Raw genomic sequence first — 16308 nt, 5'->3', positions numbered from 1 at the left:
CAGAAACCTCAGGCAACAATCACTGAAACCTGATGAAGTGTAGTGATGCAGTGATAGGGTGAAAATGAGGGACAAACAGCCAACTTCTAGCCTCTGTTACCTGGTGCAAATATGAGTTAAGGTCGTTCAGTTAACATCTGCAAAATGCAGCTGCCTGAAATCAAGAGGGAAATGATGAGACATGCCTGGAATCCCAAGGGATGTACCCAAAGTAAATCTATGTCAGGGCAGAACATAGCATTCAGAGATGTGGCAAGGAAAAACTCAGCCGTCAGTGGACCCAGTGAGCTGACAGCTGCTCGAAGGTGAGGTGAGTGGGAATTTCTGAGTGATTACTGGCAGTGACAGCTTAGGCACTAGGCTATCATTAGGGACAGTCTTCGGTATCTAAAATCAGTGCTCTGGGTCTCACAAGTCCTGGCACCTGTTCCTAGGTCACTACTCACCTCCCCAGTGACCGTGGAAGTGTCACTCCATCACCATGAGCCTCAGTTTCTCCTGCTGTAAGTTCTCCTTAATGAAGTGCTACTACTGAAAGGCATCACATCAGAGCCTTACTGATCACACACTGCATCCTGCTGCTTGGCTCCCCATGACTGAGACACAATTCACAGATGGGCTTTGTGCCAACAAAAGTGTGCATATCAGGACCTTATCCTCTTTATGAAATTGATGCACTTAAAACAGGCAGAGTCATAGTGCACGGATAGTTACTTTCCTGCTCTTCACAGTTTTATTGCATTATCTTTGGCAGCAAAAAAAAGAAAGCATTTTTTGTTCAGTGATCACTTATTCCTTCATAGCCCAAATTCAAGTAGTGGTTTTAATACCTTGTATGTTCCTGAAACTCTGGACCCTTTCTCTCAAATCAATGCCTGAATGTTAGAAGTGGTGGGTTTGAATTGACTTTGTTCACAAGGATGTTTTGCAGCTTTCAGAGAAAGAAGTTTTCGATTTTACAAGAGAGTGGGGTTTTACATTGAATACATCAAAAATTTAAAAGGACACCATGATAAGGAAAAAGCCATTTGTGTGAATAAAAAACTTAGGTGTGTAGTCAGAGCAGTGGATACATCTTGCTGACCTCCTGCAGCCTGGGTAGAAAAGAATATTTACCAGCTGGAAAAGGCTCATGTGAAGTCTCCTATTGCTGTTAATTAGATGTCAGTTCTACTGCTGGGACAATCTGTACTATAAACAGTGACCTAAAACTGAGGTGAGGAAGGACAGGATCAGCAGCCCATGAAGCTGCTATAGGCCTCTCTTCTGCTCAAGCTTAAAATTGCACAACTGTTTCATTCTTCTCCAAACTCCATGCCAGAGCACATTTCTTGGTGATGAGTTGGGCATATCACAGAATGGGTCAGGTTGGAAGGGACCACAGAAAACCTCAAAAAGCTTTGTTGCAAAATGAAAGGTTTTTTCTGCACTTACTCTGTTGTGCTCAGCTGCTGAGAATCCATTTCCCTGAAATTCTGCAGATGAAAGTGCTGCAAACATTAATGATAGATTTACTAGCTTTACTGGGGTTTGCTGGACTTCTCACTGTCCTCTTAATTTTTCTAACAAGCTCCTTGGAGGACACTAGAAGATGCGCAGAAACCCAATATATTTTCTTCTCTTGATTTCATTCTTTCATCTTTCCTTATGAAGATGAAGCATATTTAGGTCTTCACCCTTTCTCAGTCCAGTTGCTTACACTTCATCCTCTCGATCACCTTTTATGTATGCCTTTTGAATCTTCCCTCCTACCACATACAAAACACTTGTCATGTTTCTCTCTGTATAGATTCTTGCCAACTTATTCTTCTTCTCTGGTCTGAGTTGCTTTAACTTCTTTTGCCCTTGTCACACCTCTGAGTACATCCAGAAGTCAGCTGATGACACTGCTTTACATCTTTGTTTCAGCATTACCAGAGTTTTCCTTTATTCATTTCACTTGCTCTTTTCTTTCATTGAGTCACCCTGGCTCATCTTGATTTTCTCTGCCCTTCATATATTGTATGTACCTCTGCCTCATTTATTTACCATCCATTCTTATCAGGTGTTCACTGCCTGTATCCTCTCTTCTTCTCCTGGCACCAGTGTACTATCCACATGGTGCTCCTGTGTAGCCAGCCTCTCCTCTCCTGAGACAGTCCTGCTCTATCTTCAGTGAGCTACTCCTTGGCTTCCTTCTCATCCAACCTGTGCCTTAACAACTGTCCATGCAGTTTCTCTCCATGAGTATTTAGTCCACTAAGAAGGAGTAATGGTTGTTGGGAAACAGCAATGTACTTAATGCAAATGAGATATCAAGAAAAAAGTTTTAACTTTTGCAGGAGGCATTTTTGCCTGAAGTGAAGCATTTCTATGTGTTATAAAGAAGTTCATCACAGCAGAGACTATGCATTTGCACACATATCTGTACATATTGATGCATGTATGTATGTATGTATGTGAGTGTGTGCATGCAAGTAACATACATCTGTTACAAGTTTGCACACCTGTGAAATAAGTGCACAGTAGAGGTTAAAGTATTCAGTACTGTTGGACACAGTGTATCCTGTACCATACAGATGTATGAGACGGTGTCAGACTGTGTTACAGAGCACACACAAGATTTCATGTGTGTATTTTATGTTGGGTTCATGATAAAATTTCTAAAAATGTTTATAGAGGAAAGTCCTGAGGGATTTTGTGCTTGAAATAAATTTTCAGGGGTAAGTCAGGGCATTTTTTGCATGAGAAGACAGAGTTTCTTTTAGGAATGAGAGAGGACATGGCAGTAGAAGAGAGGAATGAGCTTGGGAGCAGGAAGAAACATGAATTGATATAGACAGTGCAAGAATTGCAAAGGGCAGCAATAGTGAGAATGAAGAGCTTGAACTTGACAGTGATCTGAAGAGGTGGATGAGAAATGTGGCAGGAGAAGTGAAAGATTTTAGAAACCACATATTTTGTATGAACCGATATATGGTCAGGGCAGGAAGGCCATCAAGAAAGGGTCAGTCACTCAGGCAAGACTTAACCTGAAGTGCAACACGTGCAGCTGGTATCAGTCAGCTTAAGTACACTAATTTCATTGAAGTCATGCTGATTTATACCAGCTAAGGATGTGACCTCGCACATTTCAAAAAGGAAGGGTGTCTTATGCAGGTGTTTAAAGGCTAAAGAAAAGAAATCAGGAGAAGCAGAAGAAAGGGAAAGGGCATGAATCAAAGATTTTAACTCTGAGTCATGCAGAAAATAACCCTGCTTCATTGCAAAAGTATAGATTCAACTAGTCCTGACAGTGTTCATCAGGCTTGGTACTGGCCAATTTAGAATATTTCCAGCATTCAGAATATGTACATTTTCCCCTCTTCCCTTCTGTCAGTTTTTTATTCTCTATTTCTGTGTCCCATTTTGGGAACAGAATGCTGCAGTTCTGGATCCTGCCAAGCTTGAGTCTTAAATTCTTGTTGAGTCCTTCTCCTCACTTTCAGCTTACACTGAAGACATGCATTGCTCTGGCAGTGTTTGGCTGCAGCTCCAGCACTCATGTCTATATTAAATTCCTAATGATCTAAGCCATGGCTGTTAAAGCAGTTAGGAGTAGCAAGACAGAGTTCTGCTCTGTTCTCCTTTAATAGTCTCCACAGTATAGAAATTGCTTACTATGTTTTTAAAGGCTGAGAAATACTTTGCACTTCGTTTTAACTTTGAAGCCTTCTACTAAATACAACTAAACCACTGCAAATCCAACAACCAGGAGAACTGTGCTGAAACAGATCTCTTCTGTGATACCAGCTCACCCTTTGGCCATGGGCGATCAGAAGGTGGCATCCCAGCCCTCCCTTCCCCTTTAATGCCTTTTTATTTTCCCCTTTCTGGAAACAGTCTGATGTCCTGAGAAAGTGCAACTCACATGAAGTGTTTGCAGTGGGTCCATAGCTCTTACTGTAATTGCAGTGGAGTCGTGTAAAAGCCAAAAAAAAAAAAAGCTTCCACTAAAGATGTTGAAAGTAGCTGTAATAACTGTAATTTTTTACTACTATTTTTATTGTTTCTAATAGCAAAATACTTCAAGGCAAGAGCTGAAGTTAAGGTCCTTTCTACCGTAGACTGTAGGGAAGATGAAATCCTCTAAAACTGGGAAAAAATTAGGGCAGAATAGGAAAATATTGTTCACAAGCACCAAGATCGGCACCAAACAAAAGCAGCAGTACTAGACCCAGCATAAATAAAAGCTGATCCTCCTTCAGATGTGTCATGTGCCATTAGTCACTGTATCCAGAGGACCACTATTAAGAAGTGCCACCATACAGCTGCACTGTTGTGCTCCGTGTTGCACAGCTGCTCCTGCCTGCAGCTGGAGACAGCTCCGTGCTGGATGGAGCTTCAGCCTGGCCACATGCTGCTGCTCCTACCCTTTCAGTAGAAAGTAGCACACACTCGTTAACCCTGAGGACTTACATTTGCAATGTGTGAGACAGGCAAAGTGGAAGAGGGGTGAAGTTTTATTAAGGGAGAATTGAGCAAGAGGCTGTTCTGTGACCTGTTCAGTGTCAGCCAAGAAATCAGTATCACAGCTGGGAGCTGAGCTAAGGTCTGGAGTCCCCAATGCCTGAGTTACAGGATAATGCTTTCCCCTCCATTAGCCACCAAAAATCTGTGAAGTAAAAACAGAATTGAAGGCATCGAGTTGTCAGGTTCAGAAGTATCTGTTTTTCCATGGAAACCTCTTCCCAGCAACAGCCAAGCTTCTCATCATGCGAGAGCTGTCAGGCAGCTGTTCTGTGCAAAATGCTGTTGCTGCAGCTGCCTTCTGGAGAAGTCTTATCCCACAGCCAGGCAGCATTCAGCCCCATTCCCGGCAATCCAGCTGTAATTCTGCCTGCCTGGTAATTTTTCACTGTGGTCATGCCAGAATCATAGCCTTGTTTTCTCTTGTCTGGCTGTTAGTGGTGATGTATGAAGAAGTGAGAAAGACAGCTTAATTTTCATAAGCTAACTTGTGCCTGGAGTAACAGAGACTGAGAGGAGTGCACTTAATCATAACTGCAGGACCAGAACAGAAAATGATAGAGCTTTTGCTGTTAGTTGTGGTATTTTATTATAATAACTCTTAGGAGGAAGAAACCGGCAGCTCAGGATGCTGAATGGTTGAAATCCATTACGGCAGGCACCGTGTTCTCATCTGCTGGAAGGATAGCTCACATAACTCTTTTATGCTTGCTGTTTCCAGAAGGCCATGCTGGGAGGCCACTCTAGTCTATCCTGCCCAAAAAAACTGAGTTCAGACTGAGGTGTGATCAGAGCTGAAGTGAACCTGGTGATAGTTCCTGCAGAACTGTGAGCACCTTGCAGGGAAGGCAGAAGGGTGGCAGAGGGATGGGCTAGTGCATGGTCAGGGAGCTGTTCACCGTCCCTGCTTGACACCAAGCATCCCTTTGGCCACTGCCTCGTGTCTGTAACTTTGTAATACACTAGAAAAAGTAAATAACTAAAGGAAATAGCTCGTGGTGGACAAATACTTTCACACTGATTCATTTAAAAAAATTGATTAAAGGTCTGAGTGAAAGCTTTTGGGTGAATTTTTAGTCAGTTGCAATTGGAAGGACAAAACTTCGGATTTTTTTTGTTTGAATTTTGAGATACATGGAACAATGTAATCTATAGGGTATATATTATGCATCTATATTAGGTGTCATGTTGTTTTGTATTATTTAACGTGAGAATGGTTGTACATTTATAGACGTTATTTTGATATCTTCAGATCAAAATATTTGGGGAACCTCTTTCAGGAAATATTTTTGATTTTTTTTTCTATATTGATTCAGAATTAAAACATTTTTGGAAACATTAATATTTCCTATGCAGCTGAAGTTCTGGTTTCTGGATTACTTCTGCCTTAAGTTAAGATCACAGAGACAATGTAAAGGGAAATAAAAATATATTCTTCTTTGGCAGACACAGCATCACTATTCCAGCCTAGAGAAAACAGAAATATAACTAGAGAAGATGGAAAGCATATCTCCATAATTTACTCCAAGGTGGCTTGGGAGACAAGCCATCACATCTGCCTAATAGGCTTTTATGCACCAGTAAGAGTTACAACAGCTTGACAAGTTGCATAATGCTCTACCCTAGGACAGTACATGAACATGTGCACATTCCCAGGCCATTGCAAAAGCAAACCAAAGCATGTTAGCTCGCACATTTTACTGTGCGCTTGTGACAAGCTAAAAGGACGTGTACAGGCAGTTATTCCAGCTCAGATGATACACAGGAAGTCACATTATCTGATCCATGTATCTGAGCCCTAAAGCTTACATGATGTTAATTCCTGCCTTCATCCGTGTCCCATATCAAACCTCAGGGAATACTGGTGAAAGCAAGATTTGTTCTGGTGTCTTCAAAAATAAAGGGAAAATGCGGAAGGAAATTATACAGCTGCAGTAAATACATGCAAACATAATTTCCTGAACCTTTTCCAGTTTATCTTGGCATGAGAAATAATAATTGAGAAATAAGTATTTCAGGGGTAAGTAATTAGAACTGAGATTTTGGACTGGTACATGGGAAAGGAAAACCATTAACAAGCATTAAGATTTTTAATTTTTTCTTACACATTGGTTTTAAGGCTATAGTCTGTAGCATGTTGGGAAATTTGTGAGGCTAAAATAATGAAAGCAGATTGATGCTCCATGGTAAAGAAGTTTGGTACCTGCTCCTTGCAAATGAAATTCTAACATTTCTTTTGATGGTAGCTCTACTATCCTGAAAAGGATCTGTGGACTGCTGAGTTGTGAAATGTGCTATTAAATGATGGGCAGGGTCACTCTCTTCCTACCAACTGTGCCAACCCATTCCAGCCCAGCTGCACCTGCATTTTCTATTGTTCGTTTTTTTTTTCTCATCCTTTTCTAGCCAGTGTCATTTCTTACCTTCATTTATTCTACTTCAGCTTTAAGGGAGTGGCTATAAACAGGCAAACTTCCAGCATGGAGTCAACAAGTGTTGGTTTAAATTGTGTCCTTCAGCCTCTTTTTGCCTTAGGCTCCTTTCAGCCGGTTGAGATCCCTTTTATATTTCCTCACAGTATATGGCTTGTGATGTCTCATGCACTCTGCAATGTGTTCCATGTGTCTCACGGGTTGAGAGATGCTGTGGTTCATCTGTAAGAACAAAGGTGCTTAGGATACATTTGCTTCTAGCTTGTAATTTCCTTCATTTGCTTGTGCATTGCACTCTGTTAGTATGACCAGTTTTCACTAGCACCAATGGGTCTTTTGTATGATCCTTTTGCTCTCCCCCAGATTTTCCACCTTCTTAAAAAACAATTTATGGGGTCTAATGTGAAAAATTATATGTGTGGTATAATAAATATGTAATGGAATAGAAGAGACATTAGTGGAAAATAAGGTCTGATGAGGAGTGACATGTTGTCATTAGGATAGAGGAGGATGATGCTGGAGTGGTGTGGAGTAGACTTGGTAATCTCTCAAAGTTATTTTTAGATTGATTTCCATTCACTCCTTGAATGCTTTCGTAGTGTTCTGGGTTATTTTTTATATGCATTGGCCAATCACTGCTGCTCACAGTCTTTGAAATAGCATTCGAGACACGCTCGGGTTACTGACATTCCACTGAATTACAGATACCACAGGAGAGTATTGCAATCACCTTTCAAGCCAATTAGAAAATTGAATTAATCATATCTGTCTTCATGTCTTGTTCTCAGCCCAGCCTTGTCTTGGGCCATACTGAAATTTTAGTATTACAGCTGTGGTTCTGTGTAAGCAACATATAATGATCATTTCAGGCTTTCAGTACACTGCTGTGACCATACACACAATTTTATGAGCATAGCTGGGATTTGAAAATGAGCCTTCAAAGCATGATGCTTAATTGCTTTCTCAAAAGGTTGCAAAATAATTTCCAGTCTGTCTCAGTACCAGTCTCAGTGCCCTCACTGAGCATGTCCCTCTTTCAAAGCACCATTCCTTTTCCTTTCTCTGACTAGATCCAAATGCAGTTCTCCCCTTCCCTCTGTCCTCTGTTACCAGAGCATCATTATAATCACTTCTTTTATTTACATTTTATACACCACATTTTAGGATACATAATTAAGTCCTTATCTATACAAACATTCATATTTTGGTTGATTTTTAAGCAGTGCAAACCTCCTAGACACATTTGATTTAAAATACATTTTACTCTAGCTGAAGCCAGCTGCTAATCAATGTAAGATGAACTAAAATAAAACTGAAGTCATAATTTCTATGCAGCATTTTACACAGGCTTACCTAAATGACTTTTAAATTACTCATATTAAAATGATGTAACTTTCTTATGTCGGTAAACTCCTCAAATCCAGTATTTTTCTGAGCAAAAGGGGTTTCCTTTGTGACTGAGAAAAAAAAAACCCTGAAACTAGTAGGGGGAGCATGGGAAGAGGATAACTTGTTATACTGAGCCTTGTTCTTCAATTATATTATCTCCATCAGAGTATGAACAGATCTTCATTTTAGATGATCATTTTACCAACACTTAATTCTCACTAGGAGGATTCTCCATCATTGTATTCCAAAATCAAGCAGCATTCAGATTTGTCTGGGTGATATATTTCTGTCAGCATGACAAAGGTTCCCACAGTGTTTAATTACTCAGACTAGCCAGGGAAGAAGGGAAGAAATGAGCCGTGCTGAATTTGCTGTGCCAGGCTTGCTGTCTTGTTACCTAAGCAGCTTCTTCAGAAGGCATGGAAGGAAGGCAGCACCCCAACTTCTGCCTTCTCTTGCCACTGGTTGTCCCACTCCAGATGTCTTGTGTGTTTTCCATTGATTGGCTTTTATCTTATGATCTTCTTGCAATTTGGTCATTTTCCAGGGCAGCAAGTTCTTGGCTTAGTGGAGAACCAGAGTGATTGGTATTTGGGCAACCTTTGGAAGAACCATCGGCCCTGGCCAGCGCTTGGGAGGGGCTACAACACAGGTAGGACCTGAGGGTTTTCTTTGAATTAACGCTTGCATTGAGTGTGCACTCAGTCTCCTGCTACAGAGAGTGTGAGAAGTGGTAATTTGCCTTTCCTAAGCTACAGCTAAATTTATCTTTTGAAAAAGTAAAAATGATACAATTTTTGGTGTTTTGAAGTTTTTGGTCTTCTCTAAGTGGTGTTAGAAAAGATTGTGTGACATCCTTTGGGGAAGAACAGAGCTTTTATGCAATCTGATAGGTCCACAGCACATCTCCTACAAGATTTCTGTCCGTGATGATTCATATATAGGCCCAGCAAGAGGGAATGAATAGGAATTGAGGTTCATTTTCTGTAGAGAAGTAACATCACAAAATGCTAGCCCAATAAAGATAATAACTCCTGCAGGACAGCAACAGGGTCATAATCGTCCTAATAAAATGCAAGCTACTGGCCATCAATTTCTGCTGCCATGAGAAAGGAATAAAGGCAGTAGGTCAGAGAATTTATTAGGTTACAAGAGACAGGTCTTCCCACTGATTTTTGTTTGGTATGTGGGAAAACATACCAGGTGCATAAAGAACACACACATGCATCTAAATCATTTCAATGCTAGGCTTTACAGGCTGATGCAGTGAGTTAGGTCCCCTCTCTCTTTGTAATAAAAGGACAGAACAGATGGTGAAGCCTCCATTTGGAACAGATGAGTCCATTTAAATATCCCTGCACTATCAGGGAATTATTCACCATAATAGTGATTTTACTTCACAGAAATACATTGGATTGAATTAAACAGACTAACTAGAAAAAAGATTGAACAAGTTGTGGTTGGGTCGTCTGTATTTCTATATTCCTATGTATATTTGTGGGAATCCCACTAATTTTTGTGGATTTGTAGCCTCTGCAGAGCTTCTCTGTTTTCTGGTAATGTTCAAAGGAATAGCTTAACAGAACATAGATTGGTATGGATACAAGATTTTGGCAGAATAGGTTGTTTTCCTGACTCATCTTTGCCAGAATTGCAAATAGAAAGGCTGGGTCTGCCCACCCCTGTTCCCCAGCCCCCCAAAAGCATGAGACGGAGATAAGTTTCATGGATTTTTCCTGAAATCGGAAGGCTTTTGTTAACACAACTCAACTTGTTGGCATCAGTTCAGTTCACTGTTACACCAGAAAGCAGTATCTTTTGTCTTACTGAGACATGACCACCCTCCATAGCTACTTTCTTTCTGCTGTGTTTTTGCTTTTTCCTTTCTGCCATTTTAATGCTGGCAGAGATAAAGCTGGCACAACCACATAACATCAGAATAATGCAGTAACGTATGGTGGGTAGTATAAAATATATATAGAGATCTAAAATGCTAATGTTAAAAAAATTCTGTAAGGCTTTAATTTATGTTGTCTTAACTTACTGTTCCAAATGGTTTATAGGAACAGCAAATGTCAGTATATCACATAAATCTTCCACTGAAAGCAAAAATAATCAAATATCTGCAGCCCTTCATATACATTGCATGTGTTAATCCTTGTATTAATACATACCTATCAAGCCATGCATAATCCCATAATCCTGCAAATGATTTTATTTTTCTCACAATTTTCTTTCTTCACACAACTCACCTTGTAGTTATAAAAACTTTTTTTTAGAAAGAAGCCAGCAGGTAGATAATGTATGGAAGATTGACAAGTCATTGTAAGAAGTGGTATGTTGTTTTTTCAAGTATGTGGAACCAGAGGTCACTGAGTGAAACAGTGCAACCTCTGAGAAGTAGGAAATTAGGTTATTGACAGAATCAGCACCCTTTAGTATAAATTTCTTGATTGAATTAATTGTTTGCCTGAGTAATCTAGCAGAGACTGGAGGTACACATTTCTCAAGGAAGATGAAACTGGAGCCTGTTTGATGTGTTCAGTAAATGAAAATAATTGACACTGAATGCAACAGTGTGGCCAAGGAGGATTCAGAAAACTAAATGGGGGTGCACTGAAAAGAGAGGCAATATCTCTTAAGAAAAACATTCATGAAAGGCAGTGGTCCAGGACGGGGAAGGCATAAAAATTCAGGTGCCTAGAACTGTACTTAGGAACACTGAAAGGGTCCCCAAACCCCTGAAACTTTAATGAGCTAAACAGAGCTGGATCAAGGGGAAGCTCTCAGATAGACTTTGCTTTTGCTCTTGGGAGAGTGTTTACTACAGACCTAGGATACAATCCTAAGAAAATAGATGTTTATGTGAGCCTCCTCAGCCAGACTTAACCCTGGAAGATTTGATTCAGAAGCACCCCTCAAAGTCAAAATTGTTCCACTGCTTCCTCACAGTTTCTGAAGGAAATAATTTCTCTTTCTCTCTTATCTTTCTATGCCTGAGCCTCTTTGGACAACATATAGGTTGGGAGAGTCCCAGAAGACAGATGCATTAAAGGCAAAAATGCGTTTGTTCCTTCTCCGCTGGTTCTTTAAACCCAGTAAGCATTTGCAATCTCCTCTTCCTGTGTGCCCAGGCCAGATCTCCTGACAGCCAATACAGATTTTTAAGGAAAGATTTTATTTGGTTGTTTTTCATTCTTCCTCATTTGCAGAGGCAGATAATCCAAGTCAAACTTTAGTCCATGATAATATAATTGTAAGAAAACCAGACCAAACTCAAAATCAGTTCAGTGACGATTTAATGAGTGTTTTAAATGTTCTTAGTTAGAACCATTCTTTATTTGCGATAACATCCTCTTCCTCAAGCATTTTAAACACAATTCTTTCTGTACCACAAAGATTTCCAAGTTTTTTTCTGTACTTCACTGGCAAGCACTCAGTAAGCTGCTTAATCAAATGCCCTTTTTATATATCATCCACTCCATGTTGCTTGTCTGCACTGAGTTAACTCTTCCAGATTCCTCAAACACTAGTTCAAGCACACTTCTCTTGCTATGTAACTATATTATATTTCACTGACTAAACTCTGTTTTTGACAGTATTGCTACACTATGATTTTTCTTTTTACAGATGTTAAACTGACAGCTCCAGAGTTGCACTGTACGGTTTGATGTTCTTTTCAGGAGTAACAGTCATCTTAGTCCTCAGAAAAGTATCTTGTAAAAGAAATTCTAAACGTAAAAGCTTTTAGTACTTTGTCTGCCTTATACTTTCCATCATGGTGGAGAATAGTTTTTAAAAGCAGTCTCTGGTGCCTGTTAAGACTCCGGGCCACTTCTTCAGGAGTGTGAATCACCCCTGGCTTCTCTGGCTTTAGTGCAACAGACCCAACTTCCATCAGCTGAGAATGGACCCCATGCCTGCCAAATGGAGCTTTAGGATGAATCTGTAATTGGGGTGCCAGGGGGTCATTTTTAAAAACTTTGGCCCAGGGGATTTCAGACTTCTAGACTACGCAAGCCCATCCCGAGGATTTGAGGCTCATCTGAAATGCACTGCCTCAGTGCAGCCACCAGAAACCGTAAGGAGGTGTCTCAACAGCTTGAGCTGAGAATTCATACTCCCACACTGGGAGATGTGACATTACCAGATTTGTGGATTGGGAACAGAAGGGAATGGCTAGCACCTAACGATTACTAGGCTACGTGTGTGCTGCGCCTTATTACTCCCGTGTTTGTAATGTCTGGAAGAGTGCTAGAATGAGTCTGTCTCCTTTATTGTTTCCCTGAAAAAAAGGACCTGTGGAAGTTGAATTGGAAATTGAAAGCATATGTTACGTCATTTTTGCATAGTATTTAACAAATTTGAATGATAAGAGACAAGGGTAGAACAGACTGTTTATGTGAAATTAGTCTGGATCACATCTTGTGCTCCTTCATGATGATATTGTGCATCCTCAGTGCAGAAAACAAATGACTGGTAAAGCAGTGCAAAATGGGCTGTTGGTAGTCATGGCACTGCCTGTGGTCCTGCTCCAGAAACCTGGTAACAGCTTTCAGCCGAGCTCCACAGACTCCTGCTCATGGCATTATGGTAATTGTCCTCATGTATGTTGGCTGCTTGAGAGAGGAGGATTCTGTCAAATTGCCTCAGTGAACAAAGAAGTCAGAAAACTCATGGTTTATAGAACCTTTTCAATACCCCCCATCGTGGCCTGACAAAACTTGGCTATGCCCCCTCTAAAAGCCATTGCAACATTCTTGTCTCACATTAGTTAAAATATTAGTCATGTTTAGTACAGGAACTGTTGTCATTAGGGTTGGTTGAAAGTACAGGAGCTTTTGCAAACAGATGAAAAATGCATTTTAATGATTAAAAAACCCATGTCCAACACTGATGACAAGTCAAAAAGCAGCACTTTCTTCATCTACATAGGTTCACACTGTGCCAGTTTTTTGGATTAGATTACTCCTCCTTTAAGACACTGTGAGTTTACTCAGTAAATAGTGTTATCAGTGCAAAGCATACTGATACATGTGAGCTTTATACACGTAAAGGTGCATTTATAAGTACAAGTATTGTGCACATTGTCCAGGTCGCAGTTTAGGAAGTGCCAGCACATGGTTGCTTTTAGTCTCAACAGGAAATACCAGTCTGTTTGTGTCAAAGGTGGGAAGCTAAAGTGATAATTCTGCTTTTGATGACCATATCCTTATCTTTGTTGTCTGTAATCTGTAGCTTGCACTTAAAAATAAGCTGACTACCCTCAAAGAATAGCTTCTTTTCCAGTCTTTCTCGTGCACTTTCTAAAGCATGTGATGTACTGAGAACTTGTTTACAGCACACTTGACATTTCTGAAATGAGGGTCAATATGTATTTGATTTTTTTAATGGTGCCTCTAGTTTGAGAGGCCTGTGCATGTAGTAATGGCATTACTGTGGCTGAATTAGTCTACTGTTCATGGCATTCTCTCAGGTACATCCTCTACTCCTTAAAAATTGACTCTCTCAGCCCCTGTAATAACTGTCCTTTTAAAAAACACCACCAGACTTCCTTTGAAACACTGAAAACATTTGTCTCTTAAAAAATATGTGATTTTAAAAAGTGGCATTTAGACAGCCTATACCAGATTCTAGATGTATTGGAGTAAATAAAATGTATTTCTTTTTAGTTCATTAAATTGTCCTAGTTTTGGGGGTTTTATTGGTCTGACCTGAGTCCATAATGTAAAGTTCTCCATGTAATGTACATAAATCAGGCATTTAGATGTAGCATTCCAATGTAATGATTTAAAATATCATTTTGAAGTGTTTTATTTTTAGCTTGATCAAGGCAGTTCTTTATGTGAACATACATACCATGATCAGTAATTATGTTGTCCAGCACTCTGAAATGCCCTCTTTATTGTAGAGGGACAATCATTAGCAGGTTAAATTTAGATGAAAGACTTGCACGTAAAAGCTTAATAAAGACATCCAGGTGCCTAAACCGAGAACAAAGCCTTCTATTATATGACGGGAGAACTCCAGACAAATGCATAGTAATAGTAAAACCAGTTTTCTTCTGAAGTGCAAGTTCACTTTCCAGTTTCTCATTGTGCTCATAAAAGTGATTGTGTAAAGGCAGTTCCTTTTTGTAGAGACAGAGACAGCAGTTTTAGCCACAGTCCCAAAGCAAAGAAAAGAGGTGTCACAGCTGGACTCCATCTTTGGACTCTTAATAGGGAGCTTGGTCCCTGTCACAGAAGGTAGCAGAGTAACTAAGATGTCTTTCTACCCCCTGTGTCAAAGCCATTCCCACTAAGAAGTGCCAACAAAACCAATTGGATTTGGTCATAGTCAGATCACCCTCTTAGGTGCTATTTGCTACAGAAATCACTATGCTTTAATCATTTTTGTGTTAGGGCAAACTAAGTTCAGGACAAACCTTTCCCCTTTAAAAAACCACCAAGAGACTTTGAAAGAGAAGAATGTGCAAAACTGAGTGGACACAAATCTCAGAAGAAGCAGCTTATTTCTTGCCTTTCCTCATTGTCTTTTTTGTCTTTATGTTCAGCTGCATCCTGACTTTAATTGTTCCTGCTGTAGCTCCTCAGCCTTCCCTTCTGCACCTCTCTTTGTCAAAATGAACTCAGGGGAGGACAGGAGCACTGCAATACCCTCTACACGCAGATCATCTCTACACAGTAGTTCTCAAGTCACAGACAGTGAAAAGAGAAGCTTTCCCAAGTAGAACTGTTGAATTATAGGCAATTTAGGTCAGAAAAGATCTCCCGAGGTCTTTTGGCCCTCTTCCCATTGAAAGTCAGCTCAGGTTGCTCAGGGCCTTTTCCAGCTGAGTTTTAAGTGTCTTCATGGATACCTCTCAAAGCAGCCTGTTCTTGTATTCAGCTACTATTTTTCTATTCAGTAAAAAATAAGAGAAAAAATTGGTAATATGTAATTAGAATTTCCTTTGCTGCAGTATGTGTCTGTTACCTCTCATTCTGTCTCTGTGCATCTATTGGAGTGTGTGGCTCCATTAAGTAGTTTTAGAAAGCAACAGGAGATCCCTCAACCTTCTCTTCCCCAGGCTGAAGAAGGCCAATTCTCCCAGCTTCTCCTCATGAATGCCAGGCCTTTAACTGTTCGGGTTGCTCTCTGATAGATTTACTTCAGCATGTCAGGGTACTTATTTGATTGAGGAATCCAAAACAGTACTTCAGATCTGCTCTTACAAGTGTTGAACCAAGAGTGGTAATCATTTCCCATGACCTAAAGGCTCATGTGGCCCAAGACTTACTGCTGGCTCATGTTCAGCTTGCTGTCCACCAACTCCCCTAGAACTTCTCCTGGAAAGCTCCTTTAGATCCACTTGTCCTCCGGCCTGTACTCTCCGTTCAGGAATATCCCATTCAGGACTTTCTGTTGAATTTTAGGAGCTTTCTCTTACCCGCTTGTCTACCCAGCTTGTCGAGGTCACTGAGTAGCAGCCCATCCCCAGGGTATTTGGCCACGGCCCCCAGTTTGGTGTCCTGTGAGACATTGCTGAGGACACATTCTATCCCATTTCCATCTCATTAATCTGAGTGCTACCCAGTATCAGCCCCAACCAACTCCTGTGGAATACCCCTTGTAACTGACCACCATCTGAGTGTTTATTGCTGAACACAACCCTTCAAACTTGGGAATCCAGCTTTGCAAGCTCCTTCTAGTGCACCTATGCAAACTGTACCCCACTTTGGCTATACGAGCATGACAGACAGCTCCTTAGGCAAATACGTCCCTGCATTTCTGTTGTGAACCTAATCCTTCTCTCTGTTACTAGAAAATAAGTGGTTGTGCAGGAAGGATTATGTTTCCTGGGGTTTTTTTAAATGCTGTGGTTAATTCCCAGGCTTTTTCATTGTGTGCTGCTGCTTCCGTTCCCCTTATCCGTTTCTTAGAATGTTCTATTCCTCCTGAATCTCAGTCAATAAACTGCCCATTAAGGGGAGGGAAAGGCAAGAGGAAGTTTTAT

The 16308-nt window shown here is 40.5% G+C and overlaps 1 protein-coding gene across 2 annotated transcripts in view; it reads left to right on the top strand.

Moving 5' to 3' along the window:
• LARGE1 (LARGE xylosyl- and glucuronyltransferase 1) overlaps positions 1 to 16308 on the top strand; it is a 280076-nt gene that overhangs the window by 200868 nt on the left and 62900 nt on the right. For both annotated transcript variants that reach the window (XM_082280522.1, XM_082280523.1), the window contains one exon: positions 8857 to 8961. In XM_082280522.1, coding sequence (XP_082136648.1) covers positions 8857 to 8961 — 105 coding nt within the window. The remainder of the gene's footprint in view (positions 1 to 8856; positions 8962 to 16308) is intronic.

The sequence above is a fragment of the Coloeus monedula genome (assembly GCF_965178545.1).
Source record: "Coloeus monedula genome assembly, chromosome: 4".
In the NCBI taxonomy this organism is placed as follows: Eukaryota; Metazoa; Chordata; class Aves; order Passeriformes; family Corvidae; genus Coloeus; species Coloeus monedula.
This window is presented reverse-complemented; position numbering and strand designations above follow the sequence as displayed.